General features: G+C 40.1%; 1 protein-coding gene across 2 annotated transcripts; it reads left to right on the forward strand.

Moving 5' to 3' along the window:
- Positions 1 to 16,954: 16,954 nt before the first annotated feature.
- On the forward strand, positions 16,955 to 18,907 carry LOC134814396 (C-reactive protein 1.4-like). Of its 2 annotated transcripts, none has more exons than XR_010160150.1 (3): positions 16,955 to 17,885; positions 18,040 to 18,233; positions 18,283 to 18,907. XR_010160150.1 is itself a non-coding variant. In XM_063822494.1 (3 exons), exons 1-2 carry the CDS (start codon positions 17,025 to 17,027, stop codon positions 18,166 to 18,168), a joined length of 990 nt encoding a protein of 329 aa, XP_063678564.1. In that variant the 5' UTR covers positions 16,955 to 17,024; the 3' UTR covers positions 18,169 to 18,179; positions 18,381 to 18,907. The 2 variants fall into 2 exon arrangements, 1 of the variants encoding a protein (XP_063678564.1); XM_063822494.1 differs by having other exon boundaries at positions 18,040 to 18,179; positions 18,381 to 18,907.
- Positions 18,908 to 19,298: the final 391 nt, after the last annotated feature.

Raw genomic sequence — 19,298 nt, forward strand, 5'->3', positions numbered from 1 at the left:
AAACTGCGAAAAATAGCGATACACAAGATTCATACCCCTACATTAAATACCAAGACAATAGGAGAATAGGGTACACTTTGTTGAGAAAACTAAAGAAATGTACAAATGTTCAAGGGAAGCAGCTTTGTAACCAATCTATTGATCTATTGTGTTCCAATGCACATCATTAAGTAAGGCCATCCTATGAGGTGTGAAAATAGCTACTCCCGATTCTAATCTAGCTGCTTAACAAGACTTGATTAGACCAGAAGAAGTTTAAATAATTCTAACGACATTTCTTAGCACATGCAAAATTTATTAAGAAATAAAGGTATATTGCCCCATGAGCACATGATTCTAGAAGTGGTCATCTTCAGAAGTTCGTTCTATGCATATGAGGTGTTATGTACTTGTCATCTCATAAGTTCATTCGATGCGGTGCGTAATATGTAGTTTTACCAGGCTATAATAATGTTCATAAACATAATAGAGATTCGGCGGAATGACAGGCTGAGCGCCGGGTTACCAGGTTACCAGGTTACCAGGTTACCAGGTTACCAGGTTACCAGGTTACCAGGTTACCAGGTTACCAGGCTGAGCGCCGCCCAGTAATATACGTACAGTTGGGCATAGTTCTGATGAACTTATAATTGTGCAATCATCATATTAATGGTATACTGTCTGAATATTAGTGAATTTCTCTGTTGCTGTGATAATAAAGTTTTTTTTCATGTGTTTTGAATCATTTTCATGAGATTGCAGGGATTTCGTGAAATTGTTAATGAAACTATTATTATTAACTAAACGTGTTTTGAGAAAAATGACAAGATTGTTATAAAGAATCTATGTGATGTTTGTACTATTGCTGAACCTGCCAATTTTGCATTAATAGCTCACATGAAAATGTTAGAAGCAATTCATTAGAGCAAAAATGAAATACACATACTACACGTTAGGTATTGCTATTACAAAGGCCACACACAATCAACAGATTAGGTTTGCACTTTTTATACTTTACAGCGTCTTTAATACAACCTCTAATACAGCCACCATTCGGCCACTATACGGCCACTATACGGCCACCATACAGCCACTATACGGCCACCATACGGCCACTATACGGTCACTATACGGTAACTATACGGCCTCTATTCGGCATCTATTCGGCTACAGTTTACTATGAATGTATAGTAAAACAAAACAATATTTCAATTCAAAAAGAAATAATATCACTGTCAATTATACATAAAATTATAAACCAAATTCGATTCAATAAGCTGCATGAATAATGGAAATTAATCAACAACAATTTATCAGTGTAAGGTTTTTTAGAATAACTGTTAAAAAGCAATTACAATATATTTTGTATTTTATCAATTTTATAAACAACTTCAACTAAACGTCAGGTATTCTTAAATCTAAAAATTTTTCCACATAAAATTCTGTTCACACAAAACAAGAATATTATCACGAAAAATAGCATACTAACGATGGTAATACCAAAACATAATAATTAATAACCTAGTAACCTAGTAACCTAGTAGCCTATTAACCTAGTAACCTAGTAACCTAGTAACCTAGTAACCTAGTAGCCTAGTAACTTAGTAACCTAGTAACCTAGTAGCCTAGTAACCTAGTAACCTAGTAAACTAGTAACCTAGTAGCCTAGTAACCTAGTAACCTAGTAACCTAGTAGCCTAGTAACCTAGTAACCTAGTAACCTAGTAACCTAGTAACCTAGTAGCCTAGTAACCTAGTAACCTAGTAACCTAGTAACATAGTAGCCTAGTAACCTAGTAACCTAGTTACCTAGTAGCCTAGTAACCTAGTAACCTAGTAACCTAGTAGCCTAGTAACCTAGTAATCTAGTAACCTAGTAACCTAGTAACCTAGTAACCTAGTAACCTAGTAACCTAGTAACGTTCCAGTTTATTGTACATGATTGGACCATTCACCCATTACCGAACATTGAATGGTTGAAGCAGCGTTATTGTCGGTCAAGTTCAATAAATATTAAATATAATTCAATGGATAATCCATCACCTCATATGTCTCCCATATCACAAATATTATTTTGCAAATATTACAACTATAAGCCATGGAATACCTTATAGTGTTTCCATCGTGTCAATTGAGCATTACCGACAAAAACATGGATTCAGTAAATATACATCCGGCGAATAGACCGAGTGTAAAATAAAATGGACTCACTAGACACGTCATTCGATTTAATGATAATAAAATGATACAGTGCTAACCCTTCTCATTATAAGATATAATTGACGTTTATTATATTTACTGACCCAACTACAGTAGGTGACACTTATCATGATGGTTTCATTCAACATTAGTTTTTACAAGTACCTAGACGTGTTGGTAATATTCAAATCTTGATAACAACCGAATCAGGAGCCACATAGAACCTCGCCTCCGATACAACCAGAATGGTTTCCGGCCTGGAAGAGGGACTCGTGAACAGATTCTGGCTCTTAGACGTATCATCGAAGAGGTTGTGAACTTCCAGCTTCCTTGTGTCATCTCCTTTATTGACTTCTCAAAGGCCTTTGACTGCATCTTCAGATCGCATCTTCCCGACATCCTGGCTTCCTACGGCTTTCCTAAAAAATCATAAAAGCCATTATGTCACTCTACATCAACACCAAGGCTAAAATCATGACCCCTGAAGGTATAACCTTAGAATTCCTTACCAACCTCGGAATTCTCCAGGGCGATGTTCTTGCACCTCTCATTTTTATCATCGTCCTGGATTTCATACTAAGACTAGCAATAGGGCCACGTGATGGATTTAAAGTTGGAAGTAACTACATTGCTGATTTGGACTTCGCCGATGACCTAGCAACAATTACTGACAGCTTCAGCGAAAATGGCCGCCTTTGCCAAAGCATCTCTGACATAGCAGCCCGTTATGGTCTCCTTATTAACATCGGAAAGACCAAATACATGTCCTATAACATCCCGCGACCTGTCAACTCAGACGATAGAGTCTTTATTAACGGCAACCCTTTAGAAGAAGTTCATGACTTTAAATACCTAGGATCCTTTATAGCCTCAACAAGCAGAGACATCAATGTCAGGAAAGGCCTCGCATGGAAAGCTTTACAGAGTCTAGATGCTTTTTGGAAATCTAATATGTCCAGGAAGATCAAGACTAAGATTTTTCGAACTGCAGTAGAACCTGTTCTGCTGTATGGTGCAGAAACCTGGACTCTTAAAAAGGCTGATAGCAGAGCACTAGACGGTGTTTATACTAGAATGCTACGAAGGGTCTTTGGTATCTCATGGAAATCACATACACCTAACTCCGTTCTTTACGGAAAGATTCCATCGGTGACAGATACTATAAAGACACGAAGACTTCGTTTTGCAGGACATGTCTACCGTCTACAGGACCAACCTGCTCAACAACTCCTTTTCTGGCAACCATCCTATGGCCAGCGATATCGAGGACGACCACATAAGACCTTCCCAGACGTCCTACTTGAAGACACTGGAATGGAACCTGACCAGCTGCGTTTACTCATGTGTGATAGGGATAAATGGAGAGAAGCGTTGACACGAAACTCGTTCCAGATTTCATCTGGATCGACCTAGGCAGGTAGGCAGGATAACAAATAATTAATATTAATATAATTTAAGTTCTGATGAAGCTGTGTTTACATAAAAATCAATAAATAATTATTCCTTCCAATAAAGATTAAAGTATCCGTATGTATTTATTGATTATTCAACATCCAAGCTGTTAGGAGAAAAAATGAGAATATTCTATGCGGCTAATAACTTAATAGAAAACGCCCAACCCGTCAACTTGGTGTTACCAAGGGAAGCAATCATATAACATGTAATTTAGGAAATAGTAAATACTAATAAGAATTATATAATAGGCTATATAATTACATAATGATACAATTAATTAATTAATAACATAACTAATGAAATATTACCATAATTTAAGAAGTAATAACATAATTAATGAAATGATAACATAATCATTGTAGTCTATCAGTTCGGCAGTTTATTAGAGATGTTTAACTAAATCAGATTGAAGATAACTGTTTTGCAGTTTTGCTGTCCGAGCGGAGCCGTAAGAAACATCATTGTGCTGGAATCTTTCTAGTGAAATAAACAACTGCAAACCTGCCAAAGAATAAAAAGTTGGGGGGGGGGGGGGGGGGGGATGACCATATTTAAGTATAGTAAAGTATATTAAAATATACCGAAGCCCCAAAATCGGAAATTTGAATGTAACATCAAAATTGGAAAAAACCTACATTTTAATATACGTTAATATTGTCATCTTCCCCCCAAGTTTAATACCCCCATTATTTTAGTCAGCATGATCTTATAAACTTATAAATTAACTTAACTGAGCGTTAATGATACATTCAAATTACAAATCTATACCAGTAGATTATTTTCTTGTCACTGATGTTAAGGTTGATACCTCATGACCAGGTAAAGCCGTAGTACTTACATATTACATTGCGATGGAAACTGCATTGCAATAAAAACTGCGATAAAAACCCGCGCTGTAACAGCCGTGAGAGTGTTACGGCGCGGGTTTTTATCGCAGTTTTCATCGTAATGCAGTTTCCATCGCAATGTAATATGTATGAACTGCGGCTTAAGTGGTGCACTGGCAACCAGGGAGAACCAGGGAGAGCCAGGGAGAACCAGGGAGAACCAGGGAGAACCAGGGAGAACCAGGGAGAACCAGGGAGAACCAGGGAGAACCAGGGAGAACCAGGGAGAACCAGGGAGAACCAGGGAGAACCAGGGAGAACCAGGGAGAACCAGGGAGAACCAGGGAGAACCAGGGAGAACCAGGGAGAACCAGGGAGAACCAGGGAGAACCAAGGAGAACCAGGGAGAACCAGGGAGAACCAGGGAGAACCAGGGAGAACCAGGGAGAACCAGGGAGAACCAGGGAGAACCAGGGAGAACCAGGGAGAACCAGGGAGAACTAGGGAGAACCAGGGAGAACCAGGGAGAACCAGGGAGAACCAGGGAGAACCAGGGAGAACCAGGGAGAACCAGGGAGAACTAGGGAGAACCAGGGAGAACTAGGGAGAACCAGGGAGAACCAGGGAGAACCAGGGAGAACCAGGGAGAACCAGGGAGAACCAGGGAGAACCAGGGAGAACTAGGGAGAACCAGGGAGAACCAGGGAGAACCAGGGAGAACCAGGGAGAACCAGGGAGAACCAGGGAGAACTAGGGAGAACCAGGGAGAACTCACCCGCGTCATGGTTCAGTATTTCGTAGGCTTGTTTCATCTTGCTTTCCCATTGCAGGAGTTGACTTCTTTTGATCATCTGGAAAATGTTTTGATCGATTAAGTAATTAGCAAATTAATTAATTCAATTATTAAAATTAATGACTTTATAATGCTTTTGGACACGAAGGGAAACACACAACATATGGCTTGAAATCTTCGTAAAACTACATCGTTAATGACGTATAGCACGGCTAACATCAACGATATTGGAAAGTTTATTGAAAGATTGAACAAGTTTAAAAAAGTTAATCAGATATAAGTGCGCTAGCTACCCCACGAAAAACCTCACCGAACCTCCACGCGGTGTGGGGTGGGTGGCTCGAACGGGAGGTGCATGGGTGTTTCTAACCTATGCAAAGGAAGGGACTAGCCATCTCTACAACAAGGAAAGGCTCTAATAGCCTCTACTAACCTTAGAACCGCAGCATAACCGGCAAATAACACCTTCCGCAGGAAACTAACACGCTCACAGGCTCCCACATGACGTGTAACCCCAGGATTTGGTTTTGAATCGGACACTGAAAACAACGATAGAGGAGCGGTCTACACGCTCACAGGCTACCATGTCTCGTGTAACCCCAGGATTTGACACGTTCACAGGCTACCATGTGTCGTGTAACCCCAGGATTTAGCACGCTCACAGACTACCACTTCTCGTGTATCCCTAGGACTCACTTAACAGACTCTAACACGCTCACAAGCTTCCACGTCTCGTGTACCCTAGGATTTGGTTTTGGATCGGACACTCAAAACAACGATAGAGGAGCGGTCTACACGCTCACAGGCTACCATGTCTCGTGTAACCCCAGGATTTTACACGTTCACAGGTTACCACGCCTCGTGTACCCTAGGATTTGGTTTTGGATCAGACACTCAAAAGAACGATAGAGGAGCGGTCTACACGCTCACAGACTACCACGTCTCGTGTAACCGCAGGACTCTAACACTTAACAGACTCTAACACGCTCACAGGCTACAATGTCTCGTGTAACCTTACGATTTAACACGCTCACAGGCTACGACGTCTCGTGTAACCCTAGGACTCTAACACTTAACAGACTCTAACACGCTCACAGGCTTCCACGTCTCATGTACCCTAGGATTTGGTATTTGGATCGGACACTCAAAACAACGACAGAGGAGTGGTCTACAGTGACGTTACAGGAACATTGCATACTCCTACGAGTTGCACGTAGCAGGCCATGACCGTCCCTGGAAGTCCCTGTCTCCTCATCGTTAACCCGTAAGGGGTTGCACCAGGGGCGGTGGTAACAGAACTTCAAGACTCTCGGAGTCTGTTGTCGATATCTATGTATAATATAATTATGGTATATAACTTGGGAGTCTCTCTCTCTAGCAGCAGGAGTTGGAGAATGGGGACGCGTTGTGAAAGCCACCGCAAGGAAGGCTTACAGTCGACGCCGACCAATCAAAAGAGAAGTGCGCTAGCTGAAAGAAAAATTAACGTTAACAAAGCTATACAAGATAACAAAGAAGAAATAGGACAAAAAAATAGAAAAAATACTCTAGAAGTAGAAGAAAAAGTTTCAAAAATATAACAAGATGTTCAAATCGAGATTTTAATTATAATTTTCTGATTTAATTGGAGTGTTAACCCTTATATCTTTATTAGGTACTGAAGATGTCCGAAAATTTTTTACCAATGATGTTGTAAAGATTTTGTTGGAACTTTTTAACTCATTCGTTGTCTGACTGTGGGAACTATTGATTTTGTATCTTCAAATCGAGATATCCGTTTTTAATGTACAATTCATCTTGCTGGGCTGCCCCTAAATCAGTATTGGAAAAACTAGATATTGCTCACAGACGTCATCTGCGATCAATTTTGAATTACAAATACCCTCACATCATCTCCAACAAGAACTTGTATAAACGCTGCAATAGTGAACCATTGTCAGCTAAAGTGGCTCGTAGTCGGTGGAGGATGCTCGGACATGTACTGCGTGGGCCTACAGATGGCCCAGCCTATTCGTCGCTTGTTTTTGCTGTCAACACCTTACAGCTTCAAGGGCGGCGTGGAAGACCGCAGTCAAACCTTTTCTCACTGATTCTACACGACCTTAGTGTCCGAAAATTATCGTTAAATAATTTATGTGATTTGGAATATTTAACGTTAATTGCTCAGAATAGAGTTAAATGGAGAAGTATGCAAATTGCATGACTTTTGTTTGAGAAAGATTAGGGGACAGAAATGTTTACTTTGTTTACTATCTGTTTCTTAGAGCTTTTGTTTATATATATATAAATCGAGATATTGTCGAAGTTTCATCAGGTTTGTGTCTAAAGGATCCATCTTAGCTGCGATTAAATATACCATTTTACGCATTGTATTGTGTTACATATTATTACATATTATTAATACACATTGCATCGTGTTTCGGAGTCAGCGTCGAAGAATACTTATAATAGTATATTTATAATAGTATATTTGATGTTATTACCATCTAGCGACAAAATTTAGTCGAATATTATTTATTCGGATGTACAATTATTGATTGATTGTGTAATAAATAATAAAATTGTCTTTTCTCTGTAACAAATTAAATAGTTATTTAGTTGGACAGAGATTAACAAATTAAGTTTAACATTGATCAATCAAAGCGCCGAATCACTGTCACGTGCCAAAACAAATTTAATAATCATGCTTATCCAGTAGCTTGATAAATGAAAATCTAAATAACTAAATATCAGCGATTAAAAATAAAATCTACTACGCAGGGGGTGTTACATGCATATCAAAATTAATGCCAGCAGTATCAAGTACATCATTAAAAAAAAGATTTAAAAAAAGTGCGTCAGCAGACTTACGGTCAAACGAATCATCCCCTACATCAAGTGCTATCGTCACGCATGCTGCTGATGACATTAGAACATTTAGATTAATTGTTTACACATTATGCAACTTGTAATGCAGTACAATTTTCCATTAGATGTAAATCAAAATAATGAATTGCAATTTTGCATGGCTGTAATGTAACGCATGGCCGAAGTGCAGATTCTGGTGGCATATCAATTTGATTCACGAAATAAACCAATAAGTTAAATCAGACCCCAGAATCAATGTCATGAGTCCACCATAATCCACATTAGCCCGGTTCATAAAACAAACATATTATCCAATAATTGCGTTAATAGGCTTATCTGTTGTTCCTTAGGCCAAATAAATACCAAACAAAGTTTGAAGCTTCAACTCCAACCGGAACCACCCCCACATGCCACGCCCATTTTTTTCATCAATTTTTCCACATCTATAAACTAATAACATTATCGCATTATCGGTCCTAATTTGTGAAATTTTCAACTAGCCCGACCATTAAGGTTAGACATTAGGGTAGACATTAGGGTTAGACATTATGGTAGACATTAGGGTAGACATTAAGGGTAGACATTAGGATTTAGGCTAGACATTAGGTTAAACATTAGGTTAGACATTAGGGTAGACATTAAGGTAGACATTAATGGTAGACATTAATGGTAGACATTAATGGTAGACATTAGGGTAGACATTAAAGGTAGACATTAGGGTAGATATTAATGGTAGAAATTAGGGTAGACATTAATGGTAGAAATCAATGGTAGACATTAGGGTAGACATTAAAGTTGGACATTAGGGTAGACATTAATGGTAGACATTAAGGGTAGACATTTGGGTAGACGGAAATATGATCGGAACTAGGGAAGATGTAGTTATATTATCTATGTTGTAACATCTTTGTAACAAACTTCGTACTGTTAATAACTTATACGTGGGAAAAACAGTCACCAGCCTCAGCCAAATCCTTAAAGTCCAGACCATCTGGCATTTCCTTCTCAACCTCAACAGAAGACTAAATTTTTATTGACATTGTACTGTAATTTTCACTTTCCCACCCACACCTCCCCCACCCTCCATCCCTGACACCACTCAATCACATATAAGCATTGTCCACCACATCACATTCAGCTGACGACGATTAACACATGTTTATTGAAAGCTTCTACAAGTTAAATCATCGTATCTCTTATATGTTTTTAACCCAACTCCACTCAGCTCAGCCAACGTGTGAATGGTCATCGCAGTAAATATTATGAGATTTTAGAGGCGAGTAGTAAGGGGAATGTTGAGAGCCACAGAGATTTTGATGACGAGAATGTTTTAGGGGCACACCTGTCACGGAAGACCAAGGATTTATTGACTCAGCGGGCACAGTTTAAGCGCAAAGACCCAAACTCGGACACTAACAGGTCAGAGTATTCTAAACTTAATAAGTTAGTCAAGAAAAGCAGCAAGCTAGACGACAATAACTGGGCAGTTAGAGTAGCTACTGATCTTGAGGAAGCAGCGAGCAAAGGTCAGCAGCGTGAGGTATGGGCAAAGATCAAGAAGATCTCTGGTAAGAACAAGAAGCCTCAAGCATCTTGTGTCCGGGACAAGGACGGTAGGAAGATCACGGATCCCCAACAGCAGAGGGATAGGTGGAAGGAGCACTTTACTGAACTTCTGAACCCCCCATCATCAAGTGTCAACCTTGCCGACCTTGATACAGTACCACCCCAACCCCACTTTAACTCTCTCTCTTGTTCGGATGGACCACCCACCAGAGACGAGATTAGTTATTCCCTGACAAAGCTTAAGAACAACAAAAGCCCAGGAGTGGACGGGATAACTAACGAGCAACTGAAGTATGGTGCGAGTGCTCTAGTTGATCAACTAGAGTGTCTATTCAAGAAAGTGTGGGAAAAAGAGACTGTTCCTGAAGATTGGTTAAAGGGTGTGATCATTGTTATTGGGAAGAAAGGAGACACTTCAGTCTGCGGGAACAACAGAGGGATCACCTTAAGGTCTACAGCATCCAAGCTTTTTCAGATGATTCTTCTTAAGCGGTTACATGCTGGTATGGAGTGTCTCCTCAGGGAGAATCAGTGCGGATTTAGACAGAACCGCTCATGTATTGATCAGATTTATTCTCTCCGAACTATTATTCATAACTGTCTTGAGTTTAACATTCCTCTTTACATTAATTTTGTGGATTTCAAGGCAGCGTTCGATTCTATCAGAAGGGACTTTATTTGGTGCAGTATGAGACACTATGGGCTGCCTGAAAAATATGTCAGAATATTTCAGTCATTTTTTGGGGGTACCATGAGTGCCGTGAGGGTTAATGGGGAGCTGACAGACTGGTTTGATGTTAACTCAGGCACAGGTCAGGGTGACATTCAAGCACCTCCTGTCTTTAATTTCTGCCTAAACTTTTCTGCATTTCTGGCTGAGACCAACAAGATCATCAGTCAAGGCGCAGTGCTGCAGAAAGAGATGAAGACGGTCGAGGAAAAGGTCATTCTGGACACCGATTATGCTGATGACATGGCTATTATGGACAACTCAGGGGAAGGCCTACAGGAATCAACTGATCTATTAGTTCATTACAGCTCCTACGCTGGGCTCAGAATAAATACAAAGAAGACCCAATGCATGGCTGTAAGCAAGTGCGCCTCCCAGCGACCTTTCATCAAGGATGATTGTATTGAGCTGTCGGTTGAGGGTGAACCCGTCGAGCAGGTTAGCAACTTTGTCTACCTGGGTGCAACTATCAGTGGGGATGGGACAATCAACAGAGACCTGGATGTCCGTATCCAGAAGGCTAATGGCGCCTTTCATCAGCGCTGGAACATTTGGAATAGCAGAACTATAAAGACTCCAACCAAGATCAGGATCTATAGGGCTGCTGTCCTCACCATCTTGTTGTATGGAGCTGAAGTCTGGAACACCACCAAAAAGCAGATGAAACGTTTCGAGGTTTTCCGTCAAACCTCCTTGAGAAGGATCCTTAGGATTAAATGGTTCTTTCATGTAACCAACGACGAAGTTCTTAGGAGGGCTGGCATCAAGTCAGTTGAGACTTTCATCAGTGCTGCCAGGCTACGTTGGTATGGACATGTAGTTAGAATGCCAGACTCTAGACTACCGAGGTTTCTGTTGAACTGGAAGCCAAACTATGGAAAGAGGTCAAGGGGCAGACCCCGTAAGAACTGGAAGTCCTGCGTACTCGAAGATGCTGCTAAGTTTACAGGTGTTGAAAACATCGACAACGACACAACAGAAGCTTTGGCTACCAACCGAGTACAGTGGAGACATATGTTACGCCGCCAACGCGATGTGTGTGATGCAGGCCACTCCAACGACTAGGAGGAGACCTTACCATGTAACATGTATGTCTTTTTTCAGTTCATAATTTGAGGGAGAGATCTGATTTCAATGAAAGTTTCCATTTTGATATTTTGTGTTCTACATCCCCAGATAATATTAGAAAGTCAGAACAGTTTTATATTAACAAATTGAAGACACTTTATCCGTTTGGCCTGAACAATGTGAATTCCGTTTCTGGAAGCTAATTTTTCATGGTGTCCCGAATTTTATTTTTAAATCGTCCATTTTTTGTTTATATATGCAGTCTATCAATTTTTGAATTGCGTCTTTTTGATTTAATGACCTACTGCAGACTCCACATTATTATAGTATATGCCATTAATTTTGTTCCGATTTTAAACTATTCCATTTTGACGAGATGCTAAATAAATTTTTTGAGACTTTACTACATTTTTGATGAGAATTTTTGACATTTTCAAACTAACCATTGATATTATCAGATTATGTGACTGATTAAATGCTGAAGATAAAAGAAATATATTCATTTTGCTAAGATTATGTTTGCGTTTCATTGCTCAACAGCTGTTCAAAGGATCAAATTTAAGATTGTAACATCTATATTATTTTATAAAATCACAACCTACCTACTCCCAACACTGCCAGGATTGCGAACCTGCGAATTTATTGGATTACAAAACAACGAAAATTACCTTGATCCAGGAAAATACAAATATTAATAAAATAACATTATTAAACTTTATCACAAGTGTTTTAAACTCACGCTATTATAGTAAATGCAGCTATCATAATTGTTTTAAACTCTGTCTGCAACACTGCAACACTGCAACACTGCAACACTGCAACTAAAGATTGAAAACTCTGTAACACTCTGCAAGCAACGTACCACACAACACCGCTGGTATATCTGAGACTAGCACCCTTTTTAAAGGCAGCAAGAAAATAAATATTGTAATAACATGGATATTTAAAGCTGCTTGATTATCACTCTATCACAATTCTCACCCATGGAAGTTTTAAGTACAAAAGATGCAGTTAACGTAGCAACTACGCAGTTATCATAGCAACTATGCAGTGTTGGATGCGTGCTTTTATTAAATGAGTTTGGTGGCCGGGGTTCGGGGGTTTTGTGCCCCCAAAATAATGGCACTCTGTGCGTGTGCAGTGTTATCTTGATAGATGTTGAGTTAATTTGGTAGCGGCTTCCATTAACAAAATAATACATAATATGCGGCGTATTTTGTAATATGCAACATATTTTGATGGGTAAAGAGGAAGATTGTTTTTTGTTGTTTTTTTAATAGCTCCGTCTCCATGGCTCAGAGATTGCTGTGCTATTTTTAGTGTTGTTATTTTTAATGTTGTGTCCTGACAAAAAACAATCTTACTCTTTTATAACCATTAAAATATGTTACATATAACAAAATACGCTCCATATTATGTATTATTTTGTTGTAAGTTGACATGGCCAGCTGCATTTCTGTAAGGTCAAGCTCGGAAAGGTCAAGTCTCGTAATAGTTAACATTTCATTTTGCGATCTTAAGGGACGCTTTAAAATAGCTATAGATATTTTGTTATAAAGTTATTTGCTGAGGCAAATAAACCTAGTAACCTAGTAACCTAGTAACCTAGTAACCTAGTAACCTAGTAACTTAGTAACCTATTAACTTAGTAACCTAGTAACTTAGTAACCTAGTAACTTAGTAACCTATTAACCTAGTAACCTAGTAACCTAGTAACCTAGTAACCTAGTAACCTAGTAACCTAGTAACCCAGTAACCTAGTAACCTAGTAACCTAGTAACCTAGTAACCCAGTAACTTAGTAACCCAGTAACTTAGTAACTTAGTAACCTAGTAACCTGTTATAAAGTTATTTGCTGAGGCAAATAAACCTTGTACATTAAATATTATAAAGGAGCAAATACCTCCCAAATAAACCTTGCGGTAGGAGCAACTCCCTCCGCAACTCCCTCCTAAACATTAAACCATAATCCAGTCCCAAAACCTGCCACAACAATATAAAATAAGTTTTTTGTTTCTTTTTCAGTGAATGGTGGATGGAGCGAGTGGACGAAGTGCTTTGCCGTTTGTTGTGGTGGAATCAAGACTAGGAACCTGCACAGACCCCACCCCACCCCACTAGGAACCTGCACAGACCCCGCCCCACTAGGAACCTGCACAGACCCCACCCCACTAGGAACCTGCACAGACCCCACCCCACCCCACTAGGAACCTGCACAGACCCCACCCCACCCCACTAGGAAACTGCACAGATCCCACCCCAACCCACTAGGAAACTGCACAGATCCCACCCCATCCCACTAGGAAACTGCACAGATCCCACCCCACTAGGAACCTGCACAGATCCCACCCCACCCCACTAGGAACCTGCACAGACCCCACCCCACCCGACTAGGAACCTGCACAGATCCCACCCCACCCCACTAGGAAACTGCACAGATCCCACCCCATCCCACTAGGAAACTGCACAGATCCCACCCCATCCCACTAGGAAACTGCACAGATCCCACCCCATCCCACTAGGAAACTGCACAGATCCCACCCCACCCCACTAGGAACCTGCACAGACCCCACCCCACCCCACTAGGGACCTGCACAGACCCCACCCCACCCCACTAGGAACCTGCACAGACCCCACCCCACTAGGAACCTGCACAGACCCCACCCCACCTCACTAGGAACCTGCACAGACCCCACCTCATCCCACTAGGAACCTGCACAGACCCCACCTCATCCCACTAGGAACATGCACAGACTCCACCTCATCCCACTAGGAACCTGCACACAGACCCCACCCCATCCCACTAGGAACCTGCACACAGACCCCACCCCACCCCAATAGGAACCTGCACAGACCCCACCCCACTCCACTAGGAACCTGCACAGACCCCACCCCACTAGGAACCTGCACACAGACCCCACCCCACCCCAATAGGAACCTGCACAGACCCCACCCCACTCCACTAGGAACCTGCACAGACCCCACCCCACTAGGAACCTGCACAGACCCCACCTCATCCCACTAGGAACCTGCACAGACCCCACCTCATCCCACTAGGAACATGCACAGACTCCACCTCATCCCACTAGGAACCTGCACACAGACCCCACCCCATCCCACTAGGAAACTGCAAAGACCCCACCCCACCCCACTAGGAACCTGCACAGACCCCACCCCACCCCACTAGGAACCTGCACAGACCCCACCCCATCCCACTAGGAACCTGCACAGACCCCACCAAGCCCACTAGGAACCCTGCAATATTCAGCACTGTCGAGGTAAACATCATGTCGCTCTCACAGACAACAGTTAGGCCACTAAACTTAGAAAGTTAGAATTTAAAATATAGGATAATAAGTTTCAATTAGTGACTATTTTGTAAGTATCTGAACATGTCTTGCAGATAAGTTAGAGCCAATCTTAGCAAGGATCTATCGGATAGTAGTAAGATTTTTAACGCAATAATTTTCTTCATATCCAGACGGCGAAGATTGATCAGGTCATCCTCAAGATGGTCGTGTTAATTTAGTGGAACAACACATTAACGGTCCTGGAGTTGAAAAGCATTACTTGAAGAGAAATTTCATCCAGCAGGATGAAATTAACACCATTGAACTGGAGAGTAAACCGCTGTCAGATGGCTGATAAAGAAACACGTGAACTTTAACCACCTGCACTGTTATTGTTTGGAATAAATCTTAAATTTCCCTTGAAGAGGTAGTCAGACTAAATAGATGGTGAAAGCATTTACGGATTTATTAGTTCATGAGCCTGTGTTTGTTCCTGGACCTCAACACCAACTGGTGAGTAAAGAAGTGAAGCAGGCACGTGCAGCTCCACTGTACCTTTTGTTAAACTAACTTTCTCGGAACCGAATCCTGCCCTTCCCTAGAATCCGAACAATAGCGTTTTCATTAGTGAACATGCGCTCTAAGAATTTGCACGTGTTGAAGCATTATTCAAGAAACAAAGAGCTTTTATCAATAAACGCACCGCGGTGGTTTGAAATAGGCTGATAAGTTGACATGGTGTGGGGAGGCCCTGTGAAACAAGCTGCGCCGGTAAGACTGCTGTAGTCAGAGAGCACTGTGGAGGCGGGATTGAGGAGATCAGTTACGAATATTATATAAGAAGCGGTCTGAGGTCCAGATATCAGAAGGTAGCCTTAGTTTTATTGGACTCGTTATGACGTGTCAACTGTCTACCGGCAAGTTCCCATGCAAAAACAATCAGCATCGTGATTGAAGGGCAGGGTCCTTTTATAATTGCTTGGTTTGTTACCTTACAGTTGTTATAACCCCAATTTAAAGTATTATAGATTTTTCTGTAACGTTCGGCATTTTGTTCAATTTTAATCAGGGTTTAACTGTATTCGGTCAAGAAAATTAGCTAATAGCTACCGTTTGACTACCAATGATTGGGTCCTCTTCTTGTTAATTTAAACAGACAAGGAATAATTAAACAATTAGGGTTTAAGTTAAAATAAAAATCATACATACTTATAAATTATCAGTATTCACTATTCAGTAACCTTAAACCAGGATAATGTTTTTGCAACTCCTAACAGCCCTGCTAGCCCTCCTTTGCACCATACCCACTTCCTGCAAGTTATTCTAACGTTTATTTTACCTCACTTCCGACGTTAATTATTAAAAATCTAAAGCATTAATCAAAATTTTAAGGATGCTATATTCTATTCCTATCCTTGTTTTTAAAACCCTGCTGAAATTGGCGAGGTTTCAATTCCATTTGTGAGCTGAAATTGGCCACGCCAGAAGGTTGGTTTTTGGTCGGTTTTCAGTGTTTTTTTCCCGTTGCCAGGTGTATAGATATTCCTATATCGTCTCATAATACGTGTGTTCATTGTTAGGCCTTCAACGTCAGTGTCAAATAATCGCCAATGTTCGTATCAATTAAGCAGGAGTACCCACTGCTTATGCAGTTCTTTCAAAAGCTCTACGTTAATTTCATTTCTCAGTTCTCCAATATAATATATTAATATATGATATGGACTGAATACTGTTGTTTATTTCATCCTCAGAATCATTATTTTTAAGGTTTAATTTTGTTGACCAATTCATGACGCGCTGCTAGCTTGTACATCAACATTTCTTAATCTCAGTTAAACTGAATAACTTTATTGCCATTTTATGACATCATAATTTGAGTATAATGGTAGTTTTATGGCAGACTTTATTAATGGAGCCAAAGACACAATTTGTTTAAATAGGATGTGCGCAATATTCACGGTTATAAGGTGACGAAAGGAAAATCACGTTGCTTTAAAGAATCGTTATAAAAAGCATGACCATTGGAAAGCAGTCAAGAAAGGCCGCTATAAACATTGAACAGATGCCCTGCAGTTTAACAACAGTAACACGTGATGCCCATATAAGGATATAACAACGATCTCAAATCACTGATCAATAAGTAACTTAGACATCATTACCAGACAGAATGATATATTTTTTAAATAATTAACAATACTAAAGTTTTAAGGAAACAAGTCATAAATCCTTCTGAATCCTGACCACTAGTACGAACAACCTGCACCTACAACATGACTGCGTACAGAACCTTGCTTCTTATACTCCTCTTTCTAACAGCTGTGATCTCGGACAAACCCCACGTTGCTCTAAAGTTTGGTTATGATACCTCAAGTTATATAATGATTGCCCCGGACATGTCCCCACTGGAGGAGCAGGTGTCAATCTGTGCCTGGATAAAGAAACTGAGTCCCACTTCTCGTAGAGGAGTGTGGCTTCATTACAGGACTGTGGTTAGTAGCAGTGAGATATTTCTCTCTGATAACCTTGGCTGGGCTTATCTCTTGTCTGGCAACACTCCAAAGAGTCAGACTCCGGTACATTCAGAGTGGTACCATATTTGCATTACATGGTCTTACAGCAGCGGGAAGAAGACCCTCTTCTACAATGGCGTGCAGAGTGGGACTGCCTCGTCGCGCTCTGGACAGAAGTTCTCTGTCGCAACCGGCTCTCTCGTTATCGGACAATATCATAACACCTACAAGATGGAGGCTTCGTTTTATAGTGGCAACTCATTCGGAGGTGAAATCACAAAGTTGAACATCCTGAAAAGAGAACTGACCGAACAAGAGGTAGCCAAAATGTACAAGTCAGGGATCTGTTCCAGCTTTGAAGAAACGCTTGAAACTGACACCCACCTTTCGTGGGAGACGCTACTTTCCGATGATACCGAAAAACATGGAAACATTGTGAAGTTAAACTTGACCTGTCCTGATCACACGCACGAGCCAACCACTGGGATTCCTACCACGGCTGCACCAACCACTGCTGTACCAACCACTGCTGTACCAACCACTGCTGTACCAACTGAAGAATCGGAGGGGGGCTGCAACAACCGCTGGGCAATCCTCCGACTGCCTGAGTTCTATAATAAGGTGAAGATAATATTATGAGTTGTAGTAAATTAGTAAATAATTAATCGGGGGTTTATTTATTTCATCTTGTTATACCAACAAATTGAATATATGAGGTATGGTTTGTGCTGAAGATTGTAGGAAATTACAGATTATCTTTAATGATTTTTTTCAGGAAGTGACAGCCACCATGATGCAAGATTTGAGGGAAAGATGGGAACTTTTAGCTGAGTTTGAAGGGCATGTCATAGATGATAGCTTAATATCCCACCTGAAGGAACATCACTGTACCAACGAACAATAATAACTCTCGCGGTACCTAGTCTGTTGTCATTTTTAGGTTTTGGGCGTTTAAAAAAAAACGATATAGTTTTTAATGGCATTGTAAACCTTAATACTAGAAAAATAAATAACGCAGAAGGCTATCTTTTCATTTACCACCTGATAAAACCTAAATATTCACCACTTCTTAAAATGATATATTTGTCACCTTAACATATAATTCTCTCCCTGCAGATTTACGAAACCAGGAAAAGACACAATAATACGGAGCTTAAGATGAGGATTTATTAAGCTAGTGACATTTCTGGCTTCACTGGTGACATTATGTGAACATTCTATGAACGATATACATTTTTATAATGAACTCAACGAAACAGCGTAAAGAATCTATTAGATAAATTTCTGGTTTTAATTACTTTAAGTTTAACTTAATCATTACGGTTTGATGAACTCTTATTGATGCGGTCAACTATAATACACAGCTTCGTATAGCTGTATAGTGTTATAAGAGTTAATAATTTTAAAAATAAGATACAACTTATTTAGCTAGTAAAACTTCGATGGTGACATAATGCGAACTTTCTCTAAGTCTAAATAATATTTTAGTATTAACGGTTTCTGATTTTATAATGAACTAATTTATAATTTACAATTAATTTGGGGATATATTTTTGATTCACGTGAGTTACGACGTTAAATTAAATAATTTTTGTTTTAGAATATGAATGAATCGATTAATATCAGTTGGAAATATTTCTCCTAAATTTCGTTTCTTCATTTTGATACTTTAAACCCTAATCAGGAGTAAAAGACCACTTTCCTAAATCAGTCCAATAACGTTTTAAGTACAATAAACGGCAGTAATGTGTAATAATAGTTCATAAATTACGGACCTGATTTTATACAATCAAAAAATAGCCACATGTATATTGAGTCGCACCCACCAAACCTTACTGGCTGGCCGTGTTATAACTAGAATTGGATTAATTTAAACAGATGCAAGACGTGAATGACAGGTAAATAGGGTGAAAAATTTTGCGAAATAGGGTGTTTTAGACGACATTTGGCATTAAAGAAATTTGTAGGACAGCAATAAACTGGGATTGAAAAGAATCAAGTACTTACGTAAATTTGGTAACTTCACTACAGTAA

The sequence above is a fragment of the Bolinopsis microptera genome, chromosome 4 (genome assembly GCF_026151205.1).
Source record: "Bolinopsis microptera isolate Bmic1 chromosome 4, MBARI_Bmic_1.0, whole genome shotgun sequence".
Taxonomy (NCBI): Eukaryota; Metazoa; Ctenophora; class Tentaculata; order Lobata; family Bolinopsidae; genus Bolinopsis; species Bolinopsis microptera.